Source organism: Thunnus thynnus, chromosome 10 (assembly GCF_963924715.1).
Source record: "Thunnus thynnus chromosome 10, fThuThy2.1, whole genome shotgun sequence".
Taxonomy (NCBI): Eukaryota; Metazoa; Chordata; class Actinopteri; order Scombriformes; family Scombridae; genus Thunnus; species Thunnus thynnus.
Window position 1 is genome coordinate 34,557,857 of NC_089526.1, and position 27,089 is coordinate 34,584,945.

General features: G+C 38.7%; 1 protein-coding gene across 2 annotated transcripts in view; it reads left to right on the top strand.

Annotated features, from left to right (window-relative positions):
• Positions 1 to 27,089, top strand: part of ppox (protoporphyrinogen oxidase) — a 42,716-nt gene that overhangs the window by 12,054 nt on the left and 3,573 nt on the right. The window contains exons 1-9 of one of the 2 annotated variants that reach the window (XM_067602570.1): positions 2,323 to 2,482; positions 2,938 to 3,072; positions 11,780 to 11,895; positions 13,659 to 13,791; positions 14,343 to 14,487; positions 17,306 to 17,499; positions 18,184 to 18,244; positions 18,480 to 18,598; positions 19,375 to 19,488. In XM_067602570.1, coding sequence (XP_067458671.1) covers positions 2,459 to 2,482; positions 2,938 to 3,072; positions 11,780 to 11,895; positions 13,659 to 13,791; positions 14,343 to 14,487; positions 17,306 to 17,499; positions 18,184 to 18,244; positions 18,480 to 18,598; positions 19,375 to 19,488 — 1,041 coding nt within the window. In that variant the 5' untranslated portion in view covers positions 2,323 to 2,458. Of the gene's footprint in view, positions 1 to 2,322; positions 2,483 to 2,937; positions 3,073 to 11,779; positions 11,896 to 13,658; positions 13,792 to 14,342; positions 14,488 to 17,305; positions 17,500 to 18,183; positions 18,245 to 18,479; positions 18,599 to 19,374; positions 19,489 to 27,089 lie in introns of those variants that run through there. The other variant, XM_067602567.1, reaches the window with a different exon arrangement.

The following is a 27,089-nucleotide window of genomic DNA, read 5'->3' on the forward strand; positions in this document are numbered from 1 at the left end:
TCTCACAGTCTTCTATGACTATAAAAAAAATGAAAGTGTAATTTACAGACCAACATCACTGGTTAAATGTCTTTTATAACCACAGAAGTTGTTGTGTTCCTCTGTGTTATCAACGTTAAAACTTTAAACTTTAGGGTCCTCAGATGTAAGGTCCGTCACTTCCTTTTCTGCCACAAAAATATATAAGCAAATAGGCTCCTTATTTTACACTTACAGTAATTTAACTCCTTTTTGCCCTGTTACCCAAAAAAGTAACAGTATCTTCTGTGTAAAAAAAAAAAAAAAAATTACTACATGTGAAATAAAAATCCAAAATATTACTGGGCAGATATAAATGTATTTTCAGTCATGTTTGTGCGATGTTTGTGGCTAACGTTAGCATTAGCAAGGTGTGGAAAAAAAATAGAATAGGATCCAGCTTTATGCTAACATTAAACAGCAAGCTAATATGCTGTTATAAATTTTCTTCTTGTAACTATATGGTGATTTGGTGTTTGTCAATGAACCAACAGCATGGTTACATTTTTATCCTGAGTGGGAAGGAGTTAAAAAATACTGGAAAATGTTTTCTAATTTCTATATTGTGTTTAGATTTTGAAGGCAGTATAAGTTTCAACACACAAGTCACTAAAATCAAACACCGTCATTAACAACATAAGAGGTTTATGTTTTCAGTTTCATGCATAACAACATAAATATTAGCTTCTCCAACAGGCTAACCAGGTTGTATTTTTTCAGTAATTTAGTATTTCTTTCACACCTAACATACAACAATAGCAAATATTACTATATACTAGGGGTGTGCCTGCATACAGATACGTTATTCAGCAAAGCACAAATTTTTGTGTTTTTTAAAAACATTTATTTTGTACAAATATTTTTTTTAAAATTTGTTTTCGGGGGGAAAAAAAAGAAGAAAACATGTCAAATACCAGCGTGCAGGTCTGTTACATCGCTATCTCAGTCTCTCTCCTCTGCTCCACTGTTAAGTCTATCAGCAGGTCTCAACTAGGGGAGTCACATCCACCTGCTACGTGACACACATTTCCTTATTTGGACATCATTCCCGGAGTTGGGGGTGTTGGCCAGAGATAAAGCTGAGCTACTGAGACGCGCAAAGTGCATATAAGGGACTTTCCATAACCTGTTGTTCCCCTTCTCCTTTCCACAAAATGAGGTTGTAAAAAAATAGGCAGTAAATGAAAAGTGCAAAGCAAGAATTGTCTTTGAAGTTCTTATTACACATTACATGCTGAAATGTCTCTGTGTTATGCTTGTACAAATAAGTAGAGGTCTGTCTGCATGTTGACAATGCAGTGGGTTTTAGCTCAGTAGTCAGTGCAGTCATCCATGATCTGGGAGATTCAAGTTCCTTCGTAACATAGTTTATTCATAAACACTAATTTTTGACACTTATCCTAAAATTAAAAGCGTAATAAAAGTAAAAACTGGATTTTTACGCCTATTTCCACTTTTATTCAAATACAAATATAAATAATTTTGCTGCCTCAACAAATATAGATACAAATACAAACACTGGGCTCTCTGCACATCCCTATTATATACTAGTTTTTTTACATGACAAAAAAACATTACATTAACTCTCTTGAGTGGAGAAATGTGACTGCTTGCAAATCTAGTAAAATAAAACTTTAAAAAAGAAAAAAGAAAAAAAAAGAGCAGTAAAAGAAGTGACAGACCTCACGCATGGCGACCCTACTTTTTTCCCATTGTCTCACAGATCTAGGTTCCCCAGGTGTAAGGTCTGCAGTTGGATCCTCTTAAAATGTTTTTCATTCCATCAACATAATGTTTCTAATTAACATTTTTAAAAAATATATTTTGCAATCAATTCAGAATCATAGAAGAATTGCAATTCTCATGTGAATAGATTTTTTTCTCACCCACTCTACTGTGTTTCAGAAATTCTGATCAAATATTCCAAACTATGACAAGGGCTTTCAACCTCATCCCATGGTCTTCTTCAGTGAAGAAAGCTTGAGAAAAAGCTTGTGAACCTTATGATGAGAATATTTTACCTCAGATCTGTGTTCCCAAGGTCCAGAATAAATCTCCATACTGAAGAAATGGGGATGTGTTTTATTTATCATTCTCTGCATCCATTGAGTCATCTCTGTATGATATGAAGATCATTTAGCAAACTGCATTCACTTTAGTCAATCTGCACTTAATCTGCATTCTCATCCCTGGCAATGTAACATATAGGGCATAACGGTGAATTTCCATTTGTTGGGTATTAGAAAGCCAGTCCCTCCTCCTCGCCCAGATGCCCAAGCAGTGTGGGAGAAAGCATGATTGGTGGAGAGTGCAGCTCGAGTAGCAGTGTTTTCTGGGTGTGTCCAGGTTTCAGTGAGAGCTAGTATGTCAATATGCAAAGAGAGGATGAAATCAGCTTCACTGACAGCAGACTGGCACTTCCACAGAACAACTGAGAAGGATGGACTTTCTGGAGAGTATGGAGGTTATTAAGATTACGTTCCCTTTTTTCATAGAGGCAAAGTTTCTGTTTGAATGAAAGAAATGTTCTGGTAACACATGATTCATTTCATAATTAAATGCTAACTGAAAAAAAAAAAAATCACACTTGTGGGGAAAACGTACCGTGAAATCAGAGCAGACAACTATCAAAACAGCAAGCAGTGTAGTCAGCTAGAGTGGAACCAGGGAAGCATCTTTTTATAAATCACCTGCAATCTCCAGGTCTGCTGGTGCTGGTCCTTCCCCTGACAAAATAAGCACAGAAACACATTAAAAATAAAAATAAAGATGAGTGAAAATGAATCAAATGTATAAACAAAATAACATAAACTACTTGGACCACTACAACACTGCATTCCACTAAATTTATCTTTCATTTTTGTATTTTTTAGTTTTATTAAATCAAGCATCTTGTTGAAGCAACTTTTTTTTGTCCAGGTCATTATATTGGAGTCCAGCAGTCGTTTTGGGGGTTGGCTGTGGTCCACCAGGAGGTCAGATGGTGCAGTGTTTGAACATGGACCCAGAGGGATTCGACCTGCTGGGGCAGTGGGGCGCAACACACTAAATATGGTGAGTTCTACCATAGTAATGAGGATTAGTCAGGGGTGTGTTTACTGATGATTTCTGTCATTAACACATTTTACATACAAATACAAAGTATTTCAGTTTACTGTTGTATGACTTCACACTGTGGACACAGTACATTTAAATGGTAATAATCAAACAAAAGATACAAACTTTAATGTCAGCAGCACACTTTTAGGAAAAGCCCCTTCTTAAATAAAAAAAAAACATTAGCTAATACAATATTAGGAAATATGAACTGGCCAGTTTGGTGCTGATTGGTCCTTATGAAGTCAAAATACTGAAAGCAGACCATATTCCGGAGTGGCTCACTCCCAGTGAGCTCCTGATTACATCTCAAACTTAGACCCAAAAAAATGGAACATTTTGCAAATTAAACTCAAAAATCTTCAGAAATGACTCTATAGAAGAAGTAATAGCATAGATCAGCAAGAACAGAAGAGAAAACATCATCTTTGGATATATTTTTCAAATCAAAACAACTAGCTAGCTGTCAACTGCTAACTGCTACCTGCTGTTACCAATATTCCAAAGGAGATACAGCACTAAAGAAGCTAACAGAAGAGTATTTTTTTTAAACAAGAAGAAAACTTAAAGGAACCTTGCTGGTAATGTAATCCACGCATGCTGGAGCCTCTCCATGCACCCTGGATTCAAGAAGTGATGGCATATGACTGGGGGTCACTCATCGGGATGGGGAGATGGTCAGCTCACCCTCCTGCCAACTCTGCTACCAGGCCAGTCCAGGTTATCAAATGTAAACATCAGATTAAACATCAAGTAAGACCATCTGTATATCCATCTCAACATCGAAGGAAACGATCATGGCCTTCTTCTAGGGTTCCTAACTGCCCGGTTAGGGGCAGGTCGAGGGGAGGTTCTAGGTGCACCGAGCCGGTGCTGAGGGTCTTAAGAAGAGCTACTACCCTTTGGCCACTGGGATCCTGGATGAGATTGCTACATAGGATTGTCATCCAAGGCCGTTTATCGTACCACAAAGCATGCCTGTGAAAAACTGCGTCAAGTTCAAAGCAGTGTTTCATCAGCAAAAACACCTGGGCTGTGTTTCATGGTAGTGCTTTTTGGACTACTGTTGGTACTCATTGGGACACCTAGTGATTGAGCTTGGGACAAATGCTGGCTCATGGCCAGTAGTCGCTCTTACAGTGAGTGTTCATCATAACTTACTGGGATATTTTGCAATCTATTCCTCTGTCCTGCAGCACGGACGAGCCCAGGTACCAGAGCGAATCACTGATCCAGTGGACCGGTCATCTGCCACCTCATTTCAGAGAATAGCAGGTCTCCTCTTCATGCTGATCCTGCTCTCCGGAGATGTTCAGCTAAATCCTGGACCAGTGACCCCTGGAGTGCTGCAGAACTTTGATGCTGATTTGTGGCTGAGTGTGTCTGGGAGGCCTCTGGTGCCAGTGATGAATGAGCAGCAACTTTCTGAGCAGGGCTTCTCCCTTAACAGACTAAACTTTGTTAACATGAGGCATGATGTCTCAATGAATAACTTTTTGCTACTGGGCTGTGGAAACCTTGATAGGTCCAGTGTCTCTCTCACAAAACCGGCTGCTGACACCACTGTGTGTTGAAACCGTGTAGGCAGAGATTATTCAAAACCTTCCAAACTGTCAATCATGCAAAAGTCTTATGGGACCCGAAGCTGAAACTGAGGGGGCTATTCGGTGGACATTTTAACATCAGAAGCATTACTGCAAAGAGCAATCAGCTAACTCATCTTGTGTCTGACTCAAATCTGGACTTTCTCTGTCTTACTGAAACATGGTTGAAACAAACTACTCCTGCGAGTGTGTTCACGGTGCCCAGATACCAATGTTTCAGAAGAGACAGACCTGATGGAAGAGGAGGAGGGGTGCTTTTTTATGTGAGAGACAACATCAAATGTGAATGTGTGGTTTATAATGCGGCTAACACGTTAGAATTTGTTGGGATAAAAATAATGTTATCCCAGCAAATGTCTTTTAAGGTAAATGACTATAGGCCCCCTTCTGTAGATGACACTTTCTATGATCAACTCACAGATGTCTTGAAAGAGTGCAATCTCAAAGAATCATTACTTATGGGTGATTTTAATGTGAACTGGGAGGATAAAACTAAGAGGAAAAAACTAAAAATGATCACAGAGAAATTCCAACTAGAACAACTGGTAAAAGGCCCAACTAGGATTGCAAAATGCTCTAGTACACAAATTGACCTGATATTTACTAACAAACAAGAAAGTATAACTAAAAGTTATAATTAATCACTGGCTTATCAGATCATGACCTAACCCTATGTGTGAGAAAACTGACTAAAAGTAGATTTAAGACCACAGCAACTAAGACAATGATCCTTCAATGCATACCCAGAGCTAAGCAAGAAAATTTATCAATGAAATTAACAGCTTGAAATGGGATGATGTACTGTCCTCTGATGATCTGGACTATGGCTGTGATACTATTACTAACAGAATCAACTCTGTGAGGGAAAGATTTAATGTGAGGATACAGATAAAATCAAAAAATAAAAACAATTTACTGTGGTTTAATAAAAATTTGTGGAACCTAATGAAATCTAGAGATGCTACACTAAGAAAGGCAAATAAAACTAGAAGAGACACTGACATGCTGATTTATAAAGGTGTAAGGAACAAAGTTATCCAAGAGCTAAGAGAAGCTAAATCTCGTTTTTATCTCAATATTTTGAATGAGGCAAAAGACAACAGTAAATTGATCTAGAAAAACATCGATAATCTCACAAGGAGGGACCCAAAATTTTTAGATTTTAAATTCAAAGTAAAGGGAAAGTTAAATGAAGATCATTTTACTGTTGTCTTTAATAATTTTTTAAATTTTTGAGTCTGTATATGAGTTTTCAGCTGGTAGAGACTAATGAGTCACCAGTAAACAAAATCATCAGCTCCTTTAAAAAGCTCCAAAAGTAGAGATGCTTTCCAATTTGACACTGTCTTTGTCAAATCACACAAAGATATTTTAACTCCCCCTTTTGCTCATTTAATTAATTTGTCTTTAAAACACAGCTCCTTTCCTGATGACTGGAAATGTGCCATTGTCAAGCCTATTTTTAGCCAGTACTCTCAAAGGTTGCTGAGAAAGTTGTCATTAAACAACTGACAACATTTCTTAATACAAGCAATTTTGGTCTACATTGTATGCAATTTGGCTTTAGAGCAAGTCATTCCACTGAAACTGCTACCTTGCACTTAATAGAGCAAATTAAAGACTTGACAAAGGAGGAGTAGTTGGTGCTGTATTTTTAGATCTGCATAAAGCATTCGATACAGTCAATCATGATGTTTTAATATCAAAACTCTCTAAATTTAACTTCTCATCTAGAGCACTGGCATGGATGTCTTCATATTTATCCAATAGGATACAATGTGTTAAAGTTGGTGACACACTGTCCAGCAACATGAAGTGGTACAATGGGTGTTCCACAAGGGTCAGTGTTAGGTGCCCTATTATTTAGCCTATATATTGATGATCTCCCACAACAGTGTCATGATGTAGAACTACAAATGTATGCAGATGACACCGTTGTATACACACATGCAAAAAGGTATGTTTTTCTCTAAAACTATGGTACAACCTCCCAACGCTGATATTTTCATCAAAGGTGAAAAAATTGACATAGTTACTGATTTTAAATATCTTGGTGTGACACTGGATCCAAATTTGAACTTTAAGAAACATGAAGCATGAAAAAAAATGGTTAAAACCATTAAGTACACCTTAGCAAATTTTAGCCATATTAGAAATTGTCTCTCTTTTGACGCAGCCAAAATATTTATGCATGCTATGATTCTTTCCCATATGTCTTATTGCATCACATTTTGGGGGCAGGCTGGAGAAACAGCCATAAAACCTCTTGAGTCCTTATACAAACAAACTCTAAAAACTCTTGACAAAAAGCCAATGCATTTCCATCACTGTAGGGTACTGGAGAAATCCAATTTACTGAGCTTTGACAATTTCAGATTATTCTCAATTTGCGCCTAGTTTTTAAAATTTTAAAGGGTTTGTCCCCTCCTCCATTGTGTGACTTTGGGTATACTCGCTCAGTCAGTTCTATTAGATCCTCCAGAATATCCTCTATACAAGATTGTACTATACTATTTCGTGGCACTGCATTTTGGCAGTCAGCTTTCTCTGTGAAAGCCACAACTCAGTGGAATGCCCTACCTGATGATATGAAGAACTGTAGTTCTGTCAATACATTCAAGGCCAAATTAAAACATCAACTAAAGATGAATCAGCTGTGTGATCACTGAGACTAGTTTACATTATTAATTTTTACTTGACATTGTGGGTGTATGTGATGTGCTGTTGTATGTAGCTTTGTATTTTGTATGGTGTGTTCTGTGTGGGGGTTTTTTGTTTGTTTTATTGTTTGTTTGTTTTTTGCTTTGTACTGTTTGTTGTTGTACTGTTGTATGTTTTGATTGTGGGGACTACAGATGCAAATGAGCTTCGAGCTAACTCTGGTGCAGTGCATCTTTAATGTTTAAAACTGCACACTGTCCCAATCAATAAATCAAATCAATAAAGCTTAAACGCATGAGTGACCAAGGTGAAGAATCCCCTCCTGTTGCAGATGATTCTGCAACATGAAACAGCCCTAACTGAACTGCAGAATTGATTCTAATATTCTTATCATTAATCTGCCAGAAAAGCAAATCTTGAACTCATCCACCTTACCTAAATAAATGTTTACCTTTCTGGAGAGAAACTAGAAGAGTTTGATTTGCAAGATGCTTAGTTTCCATACGCCTGTTTGTAAGCTGCATTACTGGCAGATGAGGCAGCATCTCAGAAAGAAGTGATAGAACTGTCTTATGTGGTGGCCCTGAGGTGCAAAACACAATTACATTTCACAAAACACAACAACATTTCAGGGAACAAAACATTTCAGGAAGCAACAAAATACCACATTTCATAAAACACAACAACAAAACAGAAAACACAACAACATTTCAGACCCAGTTCATGGACTTACACAGACACACACACATTACAATTTGTAATAATGAAATTATTTTGAATGACCTCCAAAAATAGAAGGCTGCCCTCTAATAATCCTTTAAACCTGGATGTATTGTAGTTTCAGTACAGACTGTTGAGGGATATTTCTCCACTAGCAGTTTTCCAAAACTCCAAGGCCCTGTCTCTATGTCTCAGAAAAGATTTCAGTCTGTCAACCTCAGACTGCAGTGGCCTTAAGGTGCAAAACACAACATTTCATTAAACACAACAACAAAAAAGAAAACACAGCAACATTTCACAAAACACATTTCGGAAAACACCACATTTGACAAAACACAATGACATTTTGCAAAACCCATTTCATAAATGCAACATTTCGCAAAACACAACATTTCACAAAACATAATGACATTTCATTGAGCAAAAGGGGTTCTCACGTTTGTAATGATCAAAGCTGCTCACGCTCACTTTTGGCAGTCTGAATCCCTTGAGCGTAAACTCAGACTGAGAGCAGAGTTTCACTTGTTCAATTTGACCCGGAAGTGAAGGGTTATCGTGTTAGACCCTTCTATCTACTTTCAAAATAAAAGCTAGGACAGAGGCATTTTTTTAAAAGCAGGAAAAAGTGTTGCATACTATGGCCTCATATGTATTTCTCTTTTATTTGGATGACGTTTCGGCCCTCAGGCCTTCTTCAAGATCAACAATCATAGTAGGACACAGGCATTGGTATGTTATATAGGCCACACCCTAGTAGCACAGCTGATGGTGATTAGATAATCATATTCCATCATTAGGGTGAGAAAAACAATCAAAAGGCCTTCAGCAGATCCACACTTTTAACAGTGACAGGAACTACAGCCAATCAATGCTCTTCAAATTAGTTGACATAAAACATCCTGTTTCATACCACATATAGAGATTTAAATTCTATATTCCAATCCTTTTGGTTAAGTATATTCAAATATGTTAAAAATTACATTCATTTTGAATAGGTTTCTAATAGATAGGGGAGAACGGGGTAACATGAGCCACTTTTTACATTTGATGATTTTACTGCAAAATGAAAGTGTATTTGTTTCAAATAACAGTAACTCTATATACCTCAGGTTGTTGTGTACTCATGGATATTAAAACAAGTTATCTAATTTTTATGGTTTTTGAACAAAGACCCGTCAAAAAATAGTCTTACGGCACAACTTACCCCAAGGTAGGGGTAAAATGAGCATGGGGATGGGGTAAATCGAGCGCTCAATGGGTAAATAGTGTTACCATTAAATACTGATATAAAAATTACACAAAATCAAACAAATTTGAGATAATTTCGAACTTTATTAATGCCATCAATTTAACAAAGGCAAAAACTCATACTTTTCAGTAAAATTATATGTTTGTGTCCTGTTGTTCAACATGTTACCTAAACACTTTCAGTAAAGATTAAACTGTGAGCTTTGTGTGTTAGCCACAGAAATAATATGTGTGTAAATGTGCTTTTGTGTATACAGACAGGTGACAAATAAATGGAAAAACTGGTCCAGGTCTGAATGCTTGACCCCTACAGTGAGGGGATCTGGTGGCTCTGTTATGCTGTGGGGGGCATTTTGCTGGCATGGTTTGGGTCCACTTGTCCCCTTAGAGGGAAGCGTCACTGCAAATCAATACAAAATTGTTCTGAGTGATCACCTTTATCCTATGATGAAACTTTTCTACCTTGATGGGAGTGGTCTCTTCCAGGATGACTGTAGTGGAAATTTGAGATGAATTCACAGAGAGCAAGTTGTCTTTCAGAGTTTTATTGCAATATCCAGAATACATATTTGCATCTCCCAGTTTGCTAGGCTGAAGAGATATTGAATGAAGTTCAGTGTTGGTACTTGCATATACAGCCACATGCATCACAATCATCCCATATTCATCACCCTAACAGTTATTTTTAATTAATTCACCGCATCTCTAGGGAGTTTCTTTCGGTCTCTGCTTAGAATTAAGAGTTGAAGGCCAAATCCTTATCTGCCTTTCCTCTCTGAACATTCCCTCTAAAGTTACAGTGACCAAGTCCCATACCTCACCTTTGAAAGTACCTGTTAGGAACATTTTCATACGGGAAGCAGTTTATAAAGTCTATGTATATGTTTCCATTTCAATGACAATGCCCATATACAAAGGGCACAAGGGGTCACTGAATGGTTTGATGAGTATGAAAATGATGTGAATCATATGCTATGGCCTTCACAGTCACCAGATCTCAACCTATTTGAACACCTATGGGAGATTTTGAACCGATGTGTTGGACAGCGTTCTCCACCACCACCATCAAAACACCAAATGAGGGAATATCTTTTCTCTAGTCTCTAGAATATCAGAAAATATTTTTGGGGGTAAATTGAGCCATTGACTCAACTTGCCCCAACATCACTGGCATGTTTTACCCCACTACCTCCATTTTGACAAAACTGTTTCATACAGTGGTTCAGATCCACAGTTATGCTAAGTTTATGACCTTGTTTTGCAGCTTACACTGACTTAAATTAACATGAAATAATGTCCAAAACTTATCTTTTTTAATTAAGATACAAGACTGATGAATTTAGTAACATGATGAATTCACTTAGCATGACAAAAATCTTTTTTTTTGCTCTGTTTTGCTGACCACTCTCTCCATGTGCTTGAGTCCAAGATGGATTGAGTAATATGAACTATACTTTCTTAATTTGTGATCACATGATTACTTTTGTTTATGGTGACCAAGATAAAGGGGGTGGCTCATTTTACCCACTGGCTCTATTTACCCCTCCCCTATACAGAAAAAGTTATACCTCAGCTCTGGATGAACATCATGAACAACTTAATCTAAATGTCTAATAAATGGAGGTAGATTACAGAAAACACAAGTCATAATCTCTATTTAATCCATGGGCCCAAGCCCAAGCTACTTTAGCACCTATCCCTGAGGGCAACCATTGCTGTGGTTGTTGTAGTCAGGAGTTATTTCATGTCACACTAAGTTGGTCATTTACCTTATCACTTGCCCTTTTGGTAAGTCATGTGTTGGAAAGACAAGTAGAACACTGAAAACTCGAATTGATGAACACAGAAGTACTATTAGATGCAAAAACAATGTTGTTTACAACAGCTCACAAATTTTGCTGCCGTGTTTGCACATTGCTGTATATCACCCAGCAGATATGTGTGCAGTGAGTGCATAGTCTGTCTTCTCCATGGAGCCTGTCTGTGGCGGCTTCTCTCCATGGTGAGGCTGTGCTCACTGAGTCTGTACATGGTCAAGGATTGGATGGATGAAGATGGATCATGCCTGAACTAAAACATACATGATTAGTGAACAGGCTTCTAATAGACCCCCATCTACAAATGCTATCTTCCGGTATCCCACTATACATTTATGACCAGTCAGAACATCCATATATATTATCACTGACTAATCTTGATTGAACTCTGGATAGACTCGGTTTCTGTCCAGTCACAACCAAGAATTGTTGTCCCTACCTTTTCCCTTTTGTGAAATGTTGTTGTGTTTTGTGAAATGTCGTGTTTTGAGAAATCCCAAACAGGCTGTACTGAAACTACTATGCATCCAAGGATTATAATAGGGTAGACTTCAATTTGGGGGTGTTCAAAATTATTTCTTTATTAAAAAGTGTAATTTGTGTGTATCTGTGTAGGTGGATGACCTGGGTCTTGCAGGGGAGATTCTGCCAGTCACCTACAGTCATGTTGCCTCCAAGAGCAGATATTTGTATGTTAACAAACAGCTTCACAGGATGCCTTCAGGAATAAGGTAAGACTTAATCAAAGAGAATAATGATTATGTTTGGCTAATTAGTAGTAATTAAAGACACAAATTTAGATACATCTGAAGGACTAGAAAATTTTATCTCAAGTCACATTTTAAAAAAGACAACAAAAAAACAAAACAAAACTCTGCCTTTAGATGCTCCATAAGTACAGTTGTTACATTTATTACATTGCATGTTGTGTGGCTAAGTACTTTTCAAATCCTTAAAATCCAAAAAAAACTATCGAGGATCCTACATTTCCAATTATAATTAGTATTATTGTTGAATGAATTATTAATTGTGTTAAATATGTATTTTATTATCTGATCACGAAAGAAAAACAAAAAACACAACAATATGGCCATGTTGAATCTTGAATCTTGGTCTCTAGCTGCACTGCTGAAAATGGCAGTGACTGCCAAGAACACCGTGACACTGTTTGTGTTCTCTCGTTTGTGCTTGCACATATCAGCACTTGGGTGTGTTAATCCTGATTTGGTGGTTTTATGAATATTCCATGTACTCTGCTCAGCTTTGACTACTGCTGAAGCACGTGTGACAGAACGCTGTCAGACAAATCTGTTCTCTGTTATCTGGAGAGCTGACAATGTCACTGTCGTAGTGATATCATATGAAAAATGTATCACAAATTCACAATGCACATTGATTGTAAGTATAATAGAACATATGTTACTGTATTCAACTTAAGATAAAGCTGGATAGGAGTGCCTTGGTGGCCTAATCTGGATAAATTCATGAGGTTAAAATACAACACTGATGACAAAACATAGCCTCACAGTGAGCTGAGCATACTTTGACTCTTGTAGGTCATTTCTAATGTCACTATAATATTTTAAAATATTCATGATATTTTTCCTAAGTCACTATATGGACATCATAAGAATGTTATAGAGTGCCTGGTTAAATAAACCACTTCATGAAATCAGATTTTAAAATGTCCCAGTGGACACATTTCTTTATTCTCAGCTGATGGGGTGAGTGTTTCTTCTCAGATGTCAGCAGCTGGAGGTAAATGGACTTAGAATTTAGTGCTCTGTTGAACTGAATTATATTATTGTTGTATTGTATTTATTGGGACAATGTACAGTTTTAAACATAAATGTTAAGATTTGATGTACTGTACCAGAGTTAACTTTAAAGCTCATTTTCATCTGCAGTCCCTTACAAATAAAACATATAACAGCACAATAACAAACATTACAAGGCAAAAAACACACAGGACACATTATACAAAATACAAAGCTAGCACATTACATACACCCACAATGTCAACTAGAAGTCTCAAAGTCTTAAACGTTTTCAAGTCATTAACACTATGGATGTAATTCTACCTCCGACCACAATGTGTCTTGCAATGGCAGAGTGGCGCTGTTCAAACAACTTCACACATCGACATTGCACTTCCTCGTTTCCCCAGCAATCCACCTGCTAGGTATGAAGTAGATCGGATGAACGGTTATAGAGATATACGAAGGACAAACTTACATGCACACACCCAGACAGACAGATATTCCTTGTTTTATATGGAGAGAAGATAGAGAGATATAGAGAGTTGCATCCAAACTGTGGATGGTATTAATTTCCAGTTGTTCATTTAGATAGGTGATAGGACCAGTGAAAGAATGTGTATTAATATTTTCAGTAGAGTGTGAGATAAATGTGATCCTTTTGTGTTTGCCTTAAACTACTACTGTATCAATTTCCTTCTCTCTCTCATTTCTTCTCATCTCTGTCTTTCTTTCAGTGGACTTTTGCGAACAGTCCCACCTTTCTCGCGTCCCCTCCTGTTGAGTGTTGCCATGGAACTGCTGGTGAAGAAAGGCAAGGAGGAAGATGAGTCCGTCCATTCATTTGTTTCTAGGAGGCTGGGAGAGGAGGTGAGCTGGAGCTTTCAGAATTTTCTGTCAGAATGGTCTTAATTGAGATTTTTCTCAAACTGTTGTGATGTCCAACTCTGAAACCAGCTTGATGTATGAACCAAAACATTGCCTTAATGGCTTTGTGGCATTATAGATATCCCATGTATACTGGACTGTTGTCATAGTCATCACACCATTTGTCAGTTTCGCTAAATTAACATCTGACTGTGAGTGGTATCACGGAAGGCAGAGGGCCGCTTCTACTGAATATTTTGATTATAAGTGAATCTGTTGTAAGGGTGGGATTCATTGGCTTAAAGGACAGGTTCACATTTTTTCAAGTCTGTCTGAAAAAAATACTAAATTTGACAAATTCAGACTGCTGAAACCTCATACATGGAATACATTTTCGGATAAAAGTGGGAATGTGGATTTCATCCCCCATCATCCATGTTGGTGTTGTGTTTGCAATGGATTTTTTGTCTTATGGGACCATACATTTTATATTGCTTGCTATTTTATTATAATTTTCCTCCTGTGTGTGTGTGTTTGTGTGTGTGTGTATGTAGCTGGCAGACATAGCTGTGGACAGTTTGTGTCGTGGTGTATTTGCAGGGGACTGCAGGAAGTTGAGTGTGCGCTCTTGTTTTCCTGTCCTCTACAACGCAGAGCAGCACAGAGGTTCCCTGACACTGGGCATGCTGCTGGGTGCAGGTACACTCCAGCTGTTACGATACTGTTGTTACTGTGATTCAACCACACACCACATTTTGAAGACTTCAGTCAATTAAAACATAAAACATGCAGTACCAAATGACTCTACTTTAATCAGCACCTCTCTGATCGAAAAAAAAAAATTAACACTTAGCTTCACAAAAGTAGTATGTATGGGCAATAAACACAAGGAAATAATTACAAGACAGAAATCAGAGGGCTGTAAATACTATTAGACAAATCATGGTGAACTCCTACCAGTGACAGAGCTACTGCATTCTAACAACATGTAGAACTAAGTACATTAACTACTCCTCTTCTTCAATATTGCACTGGCCTCCAGTTAGGTCAATCAATCAATCAATCAATCAATTCAATCAATCAATCATTTTTTATTGATATAGCGCCAAATCACAACAAAAGTCATCTCAGGGCACTTTTCACATAGAGCAGGTCAAGACCATATTGTTTAATTTACAGAGATCCAACAATTCCCCCATGAGCAAGCACTTGGCAACAGCGGTAAGGAAAAACTCCCCTTTAATGGGTAGAAACCTCAAGCAGAACTCAGCTCTTGGTGGGCGGCTATTGCTTTGGGTTGAGAGAGAGAGAGAAAGAAAGAGGGAAGGGGGGGGAGACAGAATAACAACAATCACAACAACAACAACTCCCAAACTCCGGGGAAGAAACAAAGTTAGTGACATGCATTGATGTTACATGAATGCATACAGATGGAGAGGAGAAGGAGGAGAGAGGAGCTCAGTGCATCATGGGAAGTCCCCCAGCAGTCTAGGCCTATAGCAGCATAACTAAGGGCTGATCCAAGGTGAGCCTGGTTGGCCCTAACTATAAGCTTTATCAAAAAGGAAAGTTTTAAGCCTACTCTTAAACATAGAGAGGGTGTCTGCACCCCGGACTGAATCTGGAAGATGGTTCCACAGGAGAGGAGCCTGATAGCTGAAGGCTCTGCCTCCCATTCTACTTTTAAAGACTGTAGGAACCACCAGTAAGCCTGCACTCTGGGAGCGCAGTGTTCTAGTGGAATAATACGGTACTATGAGCTCTTCAAGATATGATAGTGCCTGACCATTAAGGGGTATGTAAGTTAGGAGAAGGATTTTAAATTCTATTCTAAATTTTACCGGAAGCCAATGTAGTGAAGCTAAAATGGGAGTAATGTGATCTCTTTTTCTAGTTTTAGTCAGTACACGTGCAGCTGCATTCTGGACCAGCTGGACAGTCTTTAGAGACTTATTAGGGCAGCCTGATAATAAGGAATTGCAATAATCCAGCCTAGAAGTAAACAAAAGTGGACTAGTTTTTCTTCATCTTTTTGGGACAGGATGTGCCTGATTTTTGCGATATTACGTAAGTGAAAAAAGGCAGTCCTTGAGATTTGATTTATGTGGGAGTTAAAGGACATATCCTGATCAAAGATAACTCCCAGATTCCTTACAGTGGTGCTGGAGGCCAGGGTAATGCCATCCAGAGTAGCTATATCATTAGACAATGTGTTTCTAAGGTGTTTAGGGCCAAGCACAATAACTTCAGTTTTATCTGAGTTTAGAAGTGGAAAATTGCAGGTCATCCAGGTCTTTATGTCCTTAAGGCATGCTTGGAGTTTGTTTAACTGATTGGTTTCATCAGGCTTCATTGATAAATATAATTGGGTATCATCTGCATAACAATGAAAATTTATGGAGCGTTTCCTAATAATATTACCTAAAGGAAGCATATACAAGGTGAATAGAATTGGTCCAAGTACAGAACCTTGTGGAACTCCGTGTCTAACTTTTGCCTTCATGGAGGATTCATCATTAACATGTACAAACTGAAATCGGTCTGATAAATAGGACTTAAACCAGCTTAATGCAGTTCCTTTAATGCCAATTAAATGTTCCAGTCTCTGCAAAAGGATTTGATGGTCAATTGTGTCGAATGCGGCACTAAGATCTAACAGGACAAGTATCGAGACGAATCCTTTGTCCGATGCAGTAAGGAGGTCATTTGTGACTTTCACCAGTGCTGTCTCTGTGCTATGATGCACTCTAAATCCTGACTGAAAATCTTCAAATAAACTATTGTTATGTAGAAAGACACATAACTGATTAGTGACTGCTTTCTCAAGGATCTTAGAGAGAAATGGAAGGTTAGATATAGGTCTATAATTGGCTAAAATGCCTGAATCAAAAGTAGGTTTCTTAAGAAGAGGTTTACAGCTACTTTAAAGGACTGTGGTACATAGCCTGTTACTAAAGATAGATTGATCAGGTATAAAATAGATTAGATTAGAAATAGATTTTAAGTGGTGCTGTAAGGTAATAAATCACTTACAGGTGCAGGGCAAAAATATGTTGTATAAATAGTATGATGATGATGATGATGACCTTGAATGTTCAATAACTGAAGCCCGTTTGTCTCAATGACAAATGTTTTTTTTCCTCTGTGCCTTTGATTAATTCTGTACTTTCCCTAATTAAACCTGGGGCTATTTATTATTGCACTTTTCCTTGTCTTACTTTGTCTCTATTCGATTTTTAAATTTTTTTTCATTTGATTCGACTTTATTTTAGTTTCCTCTTCATTGGTTTTACATGGAGTTGTAATGTATTTCTGTGCATTATCTAAAGCCTCAGTCCTTGAACCACTGGAAACATATAGCACATCTGACTAGGAACATACTGCAACTTCACTGTAAAACAGAATGGTTCCACTATATATGTGTCTCGGTGAGATTAGTGCTAAGAGTGCTTATTATATTTTGTCTGTAATATCAATGCTATTATAGGACTAAAGTTGTTTGTGTGAAAACATGTAGGTCCCACTCCTGTGGTCCCTCCTGGCCCTCTGAGTCAGAGATCTATTAAAGAGTCGTGGGCTCAGTGGTCCCTGAGCAGGGGAATGGAGTCTCTCCCAGAATCTATCATAGAGTTCCTGCAACAGAGTGGGAGAGTGCAGCTTCACAGAGAGGCAGCTGTTAAACAAATCAGTCCTTCAGCCTCTGGGTGGACGGTAAGTGGAGACTATAAACTTCAATAATCCATATGACAGGAAAATATGAATGTGATGTTAAGATTGAGCTGCCTCTTGTTGTGTCATTCCCTCATCTGCAGAATTTAGCAAATTTGGTAACATTTTCTAATAGAAAGTTTTGAAGCTCTATGATGTTTGCTCATTGTTTTTAGCCATCTAGCGTTGTGGCTCTAGGGAAGGAAATGTTGGTCTGTTGGTCTGTCCTGTGTCCTCTTGTCTGTCTCCAAACTGTGCACTGATAGCTCAACGCAGACAGAAACAAAACAAAAATACTTCAGAAATGAGGGTTATTATTCATTGTTCATTACAGTCTCAACAAAAGAAGGTCCTCACTATCGGCAGCATTCTTGCATTTGTGTCTCCTTCCTCCTCCTCTTTCTCTTCTCCTTGCTTTGATGTCTGCCCTCTGACAGGCTCGCAATACTTAAGATGTTCAGCAAACAATCAAGGACAAATCACAACTTGTGATTGTGACAAGTGAAATAGCTCCACATATACTCTGGAGGAACTGTAATAACTGTGTTTACTGCTAATTAGCAGATGTGGGCATGATAACACACTAAACTAAGATGATGACCATGGTAAACAACACATTCTGGCCTGCTCTATTCTCATATTCTCGTCTTATTTGACTGCTTCCATAATACGTGTGTGTGTGTGTAGATCCATTTGGAGGATGGAGTCCTATCAGCTGACCACATCATCTCTGCACTACCTGCTAAAGGCAAGTGGTGGATAACAAGATATACAATTAAAATGTTATCTCAGTATTTTTACCTAACAATCAAATAATAATGTGATGTAAATGTCTTTATTAGATTTCTGAAAAACCAAATGTTTTGAGAACTCATTCTAACAAAATGGAATCTATGGGAAATGTTAACAAAAAGAAAAAAATGATTTTCTTGCCATAACACTAAGCCCTATATGAAGTAATTTCTCTCTTTGCTCCCCCTCAGCCCTCTCCTCAGCCCTGCCCTCCTCCTGTCAGCCTCTCATCCAGCAGCTGCAGGACATCTCCACAGTAACAGTTGCTGTGGTAAATCTGGAGTATGAAGGTTCCATCCTGCCTGTAATGGTGAGAACTACAGAGGGACACACAACACACCCACATACACACACACATACACATACAGAGAGAGAGAGAGAGTTGTGTTTTAATCATTTCAGAGGACATTACATTGAGTAGCATTCATTGCCCCCGAGACTTACCCTAACCAAACCCAACCAAGGGATGCAAGTCCCCACAATATGATTGTAAACAGATTAATGTCCCCACAACATGAGTAATACCTGATATGCACACATCCACATAAAGATGTCGCATAAACAAACTCTGCGAAGCAATACAAAGCATACACTCTCCAGTAGAAACATCCTTTGGATTCTGATGAACCAGTGACTCCTCTTAGAGCCAACATCACGGCAAACAATTAAATGGTAAATGGACTGTACTTGAATAGTGTCTTTCTTGTCTTCCAACCACTCAAAGCGCTTTTACACTACGTGTCACATTCACCCATTCACACACATTCATATGCTGAATGGGTGGGGCTACCATGCAAGGTCCCAACCTGCCCATCAGAGGAAGCTAACCATTCACACACATTCATACACTGATGGCACAGCCATCAGGAGCGATTTTGGGGTTTAGTATCTTGCCCAAGGACACTGCAACATACAGACTGGAGGAGCAGGGAATTGAGCCGCCGATCTTCCAATTAGTGGACGACCCGCTGTAGCCACATTATACTGTGGCTCTGATATTGGTCATCATATTTCTAGTGTCAGTTGTTGTGCATTACCAATAAAGTGACAAAAATAATGTAATGGCGTGTGTATGTGTGTTGTCAGGGTTTTGGTCACCTGGTTCCATCATCTGAGGATCGGGGTTTACTAGGTGTGGTCTATGACTCTGTTTCCTTTCCTCAGCACGACAGACCTACTGGACGGACTACTAGAGTGACGGTACACACATACTCACAGACACACATACTCTTTCTCTCTCTCATTCTCTGTCTCACTCTGTCTCTCTTGTGCACTCTCTCTCATGCCCTCTCACTCCTTCACATGGATCATGTGCGTATACTCTCTCTCTTCTACACAGCCCTGCATGTTTTAAGATCAGTTGTTCAACTACAAACCTTCATATTTTAGGATGGACAGACAATTTCCACCCAGTGTAAATGTAATGTAAGGCATCAGCTTCTAAATCCTCAGTAGTATGGTAGAGTCCACCCTCAGCTTAAGGGCAAGCAGCTCACACTTGTTAATGATCAAACAGAGAGAGAGTAAGTCTTAATGGTATCAATTGCCTCTGAAACTTGTGAAGCATCTTTTAAAAATAAGTGGTATCAACAGTCAGCTGACTCCCAATCTCACAATCAACAATAGAGATACCCTTTAATGGACTGAATTTTACAAAATAACAAAATAATTGAGGGTAAAGTTTAAAAAATGTACGGGGAGACTGAGTAGCCCTGTCTGACGCAACGTTTTGAGTAAAATCTAGTAGAACTTGCTTGTAGATTAATTGAGCAGTTTGCATCTTGATGGAATTACAAGAACAAAGGCCTAAACCGAATTCCTGTAAGGCATGAAATATAAAATGGTGTTCGACTTTGTTGAGGCAGATATCCAAAAACAAAATACAGCTTTCATCAATACACACATCAATATAATCAATTAAATCTATTACAAGCCTTATATAATTAGATATACTGTATGTCTGTGCCTCATAAAACCAGATTGAGATTCATCATGATGATACAGTCTAAAACAATCTTTAATCTCTTAGCAAAGATCATTGCAAAATCCTTATAATCACTATTGAGAAGACAAATAGGTTTCCAATCATCAATACAAAGAGGATCTTTCCTAAGCTTTGAAATTAGATTTGGAATGTTATTAAACCTTGAATTAAGCTATCAACCAGAAGTCTTTGTGAGACAGTTTTATTACCCCATGTGTGTATTTTAGTAACATTGGGTTTGAAAGGAGTGCGTTTGGTTATTAGTTACAATTCATTATTATCAGAGATAATTATGAAATCAGAAATTATTAAACTGAATTAATAATGCAGGGCACCACCCGAAAACCAGGACCAATAACCAGACTGTAAAAGTAGTCTCATAAACAAATTGTTCAATTAGGGGAGCTAATACCTGGGGTATCAGCACCACCAAGTGAACAGTGAAGGTGAAAGTCCGTGCTCTGACTCTCAATCAGCCACTTATCACAATAAAATATGCACAATAATGACAAAAAGGTTTCTCTTAAAAGCTATAAACAATATTTATTAATCTCCACAAGGATCAACAAAGTCAACAATTGTGACCGAGCCAGGTGATGATGCAAGTGATTCAAGATGGCATGGCTTCCAGGTGAAGGGTGTGTATGTGTGTATGTATGTATGTATGTATGTATGTATGTATGTGTGTGTGTGTGTGTGTGTGTGTGTGTGTGTTAGTAAAAGAGAGGGAAAGAGAAGAGGGAGACCGACTCTTCGGTCCCGCGACCGTGAGAGGAGAGCAGTGGTTGCTTTATCTACAGAGAGCGCGCGTATGGATGATGGACTGTACGCACGTTATCTGGTTGTGAACTGACAAAGCAACTTACTTTTCACTCTTGGTGGCACAAACACAGAAATGCCGAATGGGATAACGCAAACAGCCTAGCGTGGTGAACACAAACTAAACAGGCAGCAGGGGCGTAGAAGTTATCCACCTCTCCGTGAAGAAAATCCTTTCTTCCTTCTGCAAGTAACAGTGAGAGTGCTGGGTTGCAACAGCAGTCTCTCGCGGATCCAGTAGTGGTGTTCGTAAGAACACGGGTCGAAGTCTCATCTCGTCCAGCAAGGGGAGAAGCTCCAAAAGAAAAGGGGGGATAAGCACACGTGTACAATTCCTCTTTGATGGTAATCTGGCTGACCGAAAAAGCAATCCTTCTCCTGAGCACAGATATGCTAAAAGAGGACAAGACTTGTTTCCGACCCGTGTTTTAAAGGGGGAGTGATGTCACGGCTGTGTTGCCACGACTCCCTGTGATGTTGATGCATCTCTGCCAATCAGAGATGAGAGCCTGCCATTTCCTGCTGAGTTCGCACTTAGGTGCGAAATTGCAATGCATGGAAATGCACAGAAATGGAGTCTGTGAGCAGCATTTTGGTGCTGTCCCTTTGTTTCAGGGGAACAAATGAAGGAGGCGGCCTCATGGCCAGGCTCAGAGTTTACATGTAGGCCTTTCTTTGTCTGACCCCATGGTGGAAGCCTAACAGTAAGTATGTTTTTTTTTTCTCCATATATCCACCAAATAGAATTTCTCCATAAAAAGTATTCAACTGAAAGCTAAAGAAATATTTGGGCGAGAAGGTCATCTATCTAACAAACCATCTAGAGCTATACTGAAGTCACTTCTTCGCAAAATTAGTAAATTTGGATATTTGGACAGCCAGTTTAAAAAGGAATGCTCTAAATGATCCAGTAAGTCATTTTTTTAAAATTGTATTAATATAATTTGGTAAGAAGTTATTAATATGTGTTATTGCTATTAAGAACTAATAAAACATAATGACCATTAGGGCCACTTTATTAATGCAAAATGTCCCCATTAAAGGTGTTCTTCAATATATCAACTCTTGTTGCTTTTTCTGAACCATGTAAACCATGGAAACCAAATGTCATTGCCCCATTGATCTTTCCAAAACGCTGTGTAATTTACAATTGAGTGTAGCAAATAAGAACAAAGCTTTCTGCTTTAAGTTATGTTTCAAACCCCTGGCCTTTAGAGAAACAACAGATAAAGTCAGTGTAACAGTAAGTAACAAAGTGTGATGTAACCACATCAAATAGTCTCCATCCCTTATGAGAAGATCTCGCTTAGTCAGCGATGTAAACATATGCTTGGAGGCACTGGAGGTTGAAAGGTTAACAGTTCCTACATTCAACTTCTGGACCGTGTAACACAGATCTGAAGTGAGGTGCCATTCAAAGCGGTCTTGAGTTGCAACACATCATCTTGCATGGACACCTCTACTGTTGGCTGAATGTATTTCCTTCCCATCCATTATGATCCGAACTCCTGTGAAGTGTGCCTTTTTCCCTTCTTTCCTGGCAGCTTCTACCATCAGCCATAGCTTCTCCCGCAGTTCCTTATCAGCAGCCGTTAGATCGTCAGTAAATCTTGTGTCAATCTATGGGTGAAACAGATGATGGTTGTTCTCGTTTCCCTCAGCTTTTTGTTATATCGGCTCACAGGATGAACAATGTCTATATTCTCTCTTATCTTTACAGAGATACTGTATGACCAGCAGTGACACAGCAAATGTTGGCAACCTTGGATTTGATGTTGTCTTTTTTATCCTTGGGAATATCATGAGGCCTTAATGTCAGATTTCAGACTCTCAACTTCTGCAGACACAGTCAACAGACTTTTTAAAAGGAATGATACTCACAGTGTTGTGGTTGATCATGCACTCCAAATTATCAGCCCATTAGTTGATTTTGGCTAACAGGAGGCCAACGATATTGTTCTGTAACTCAGTCATGAGTCATGTCACCTTTCTTCTTCTTTTCACTTGTTTGCTCAGGGATTCAACTGAGGCAGGGGTGAAAGTTCTGGGCTTTTATTTTGATTCTCAGAACAAACTTTCAGAGGTATTGCACAGAGCAGCAGCAGACTGCAACTCTGCTCCACAGCAGACAGGTTCAGTAATGGTGGAGCTCCGGTTACACTTCGATTTAACATTTTGAAAATAGATTTTACCAACTAATAACTGCAGGAACAGACAGCTGGAGATTTGGAGAACTACATGACGAAATGTGAAGATTAGATGAAATATGTGCCAACAGAAGCAAAAAATCCAAAATGGTGGATTTTTTTAAGGCAATGGGTGTGGCCTCTATCAGTCTACTTAGCATCATCCAAGGAACAAACTGTGCAAATCTTGTTTTGAAAGGCCTCACAGTTCATGAGTTATTAGCCAAAACATAAAACATGTCATGACTGACCACATGGTGGCACTATTGGTCCTATGTTTTAATATGTTAAGTATTTCCACATGGGAAACCTGTCCATGAAGTATCGGTACTTTAGCACATTTAGTTTTTTCTAATATGAACATTCAAGCATTCCTCCCATAGACTTTCCATTATAAATTTTAATATTTTAAAAATGATATAAAATCACTGGAATATGCTTCAAAGAATGATAAGAGCAGTATTGTCCTTAAAGGAGCTGAACATTTTTGATGTTAGAATGGTTTCTGTTACTCAGAGTATGCAGTGGTTAGAAACCGAAAAAGGTACAGAAGAATAATAATAAATAACCAGAAAAGTGTGCAATTTCTGAAGAAATTGCGTTTGAGAGCTGCTAACTGTTAGCTGCTGCTGCTGCTGCTGCTACTACTACAGCCGCTGTAAGCTGCTGCTCCAGCACTAATTTTTTAAAATCCTGTAGGGTCACCTACAGGTGCAATTATATGAAATGCTACAGACTACAACTACAAAGGCTACAACTTTGCTGAATTTGGTTACCATATTACATGTAAGAGATACGGCAGTTAATAGGTAGTATGGTTGTGTTTCTCTAATGTCCACATGGTGGGGCTATTGGTGCCATGCTTCAATATGTTGTGCACATTCTTATGGAGAACTTCAAGATTTAGTTTGTCATTTTCTTGTGTATTTGCATACACAAAGAAATGAAACGTTGTTCCTCCCAGCCCACAGCAGTGCAACAACAACAGAAAGGATAAAGATATACTGTATATCTAAAAATTCCCCTTAAAGAATGATAAAAACATATCAATCCCAAGAGGAAAAAATAAAAAAGAACGAGCAGTTAGCAGCACAATGCATTAAAGTGCATGTAGAGAGAAAAGTACATGTCTCAGTTCGATGTAGACAGCTCTTGTATGTCAATGAGTGACCAGTTATATAATCCATTTTGCTGTCCAGAGAATGTCCAGGCAACATGATTGTTGGAAATGCCTGTTTGTGTGGGTTAACAGTTAGCCTAGCTTGCACTCCTCTGCGCTTGCCCCACTTCCGCATCCTGTTGCACTGCTTTCAATGTTTCCTCTCTGGTGCAGCTCCAGGCAAGGCCATGGTCTCCTTTGGGTCCACTGGAAGTAGCAGACCAAGCGCATTCAACTCATTTAGCTCTCTCAGACAGTATTTCTCATAGCAAAAGTCTTTGTTACAAATATCCAAAACAAACTGACGATCATAGACATATTTCCCTTGCATTTCACGCAATGACACAGACAAACGTAGACATGGACAAAGACACTGCAGAGGTGAAACTAGGAGAAGCCGCTGCAAATGTTGCAAATGTCAAAAAACTGTGCGAAAAGTAAATTCAATTAATTAATTCAAGTAAATGGCTGACTTAGTTTTCGACTTGGGGTACGGCTCCAAGAGGCTTTTTTGTGCGTCTGGTCATGATACATGTGCCTACCAAATTTCATTCATGTACATCAAATTAAAAGGTGCCTGCTTTGTCTTTGTAAATCTTCTAGGGGGCACCCTCTAGTCATTTTGCCACACCCAATCCCAAGTTCCATATCAGATATCAAGTTTCGTCACTTCTGACATGTTTACCAAGTTTCGTGAGTTTTCAAGCATCCCTAGCCCCTCAAAAACAGCTTCCTGTTTCATGGTGAATAGTGTATCACCATGGCAATGGCTTTTCATGTAAATTCAACAGCTTCACTATTTAGCATCATCAAGGTCTTAAAACTTAGATGGCCATATTTTAGGTGGATCTAGTTAAGCTGCTAGGAGTAGTTAGTAAAAGAATGGGGCTTATGGCGACTTGTTGCCATTAGGTGGCGCTATAACTATGATTCAATATGGGCCTGTACATGTCTTCAGACCAGGACTCTTATCAAGTGTGTGAAATTTGGGAAAGATCTGATGTTTTGGAGTCGGCTTACAACAGTTTGTTTTTTCATGTTGAAACATAAAAATTCGCCGCATTGCCACAGCAACAGCGTTCAATGAAAACTCACAAGCTTTACAATATAGCATCATGAAGGTCTTCAGGCTTTTCTGACCAAATTTGAGGTGGATCTGTTCATCCTAAGCACAGGTCATAAAAATACAGCACCTGTAACCTCCTGTTGCCAGTAGGTGGTGCTATGACTATGACTCAATATTTAAATTTCCTCTCTGGCTGCCATTGTGTGACACGTGTTCTCACTTGGTCCATAGACTGTACAGACAGACATCAATCTCTTTTTTAGACTCTTTTTTTTACAAATATAAAACCTTCATCGATTAAAAATTCATAATACAAAGAGTAATTCAAGCTGCAAGCAGTGGTGAACGGGCCCTCGCACCTCGTACCCATCGGAGGGAACAACAGCTGTCGTATCACTACTGTAGATCTGTTTACACAGCTCTTAATTTCAGGATTATCGCAAACTGTTAGAATAAAATATTATTTCTGGTGTGCAGTATGTTGTGCTGGATATGACTTATTGGATAATGTGTATACGTTAGGTGAACTATGTGTTATTTAGGCCTCAATTGTTGTTGCATGTAGGCAATACTAAATAGGTGAAATATTAATGTAGTGTATCATGTGTAGACCACACCATGTAAATTTCATGTAAATTGGATCATGTTTGTCACATAAGTCACATGTCCTGTTATCAGTAGGTGGCGATAACCATGACTCAATATTGGCATGTAGATGTGTTCAGGCCTGGACTCTTATCAAGCATGAGAAATTTGGGGCGGATTGGATGATGTAAAGTGGAGTTACAACAACTTCCTGATTAATGCCCAAACATGTTTTGGGCAAAATTGTCCAGCATGCCACACCCAGGGGGTTCCATGAAAATTAAAAAGCTTCACAATTTAGCATCACAAAGGTGTTGTGATGATGTAACCTACCAAATTTAAAGCCGCTTGGGTTAAATCTCTAGGAGTTCATTAAAATAGCTTATATTATATCATTATAATGGCTTTGTGAAAAAAATGCAAAGTAGATTCAAAATGGCTCACTTCCTCTTGGACTTAGGGTATGGCTCCAACAGGCTTGTCTGGAGATGTTACATCTGCCTACCAAATTTCATACATATATGTCAAATTTAAAGGTGGGGGCTTTGACTTTGAAATTTTCTAGGGGGCGCCCTCGAGCCATTTTGCCACACCCATGCCCAAGATCCATATCAGATATCAGGTTACACCACTTTTGCATGTGCAAAGCCTCATGAGTTTTCGATTACACCTAGCACCTCAAAAATGTCAAACATATTTAGGGGGCGCTATAGAGCTGATGTGCCACGCCCAAGCCCAATTGTACTACTCATGTACTACTAATACGAACATAGGTACAGAGTTTCATGAGTTTTCATGCATCCTAAAGGCCTCAAATGTGTTTGTAAAATGAAAATGAAAACAGCCCTGCGTTTGGGGGTGCTATGGAGCCTACTGACAACGCCTGAGCCCAATCACTACAGAACTGCAATTTTCACCATTTCTGACATGTGTGCCAATTTTCGTGAGATTTTGAGCATTCTAAGCCCCTCAAAAATGCCATGGTGTACTACAATAATAATA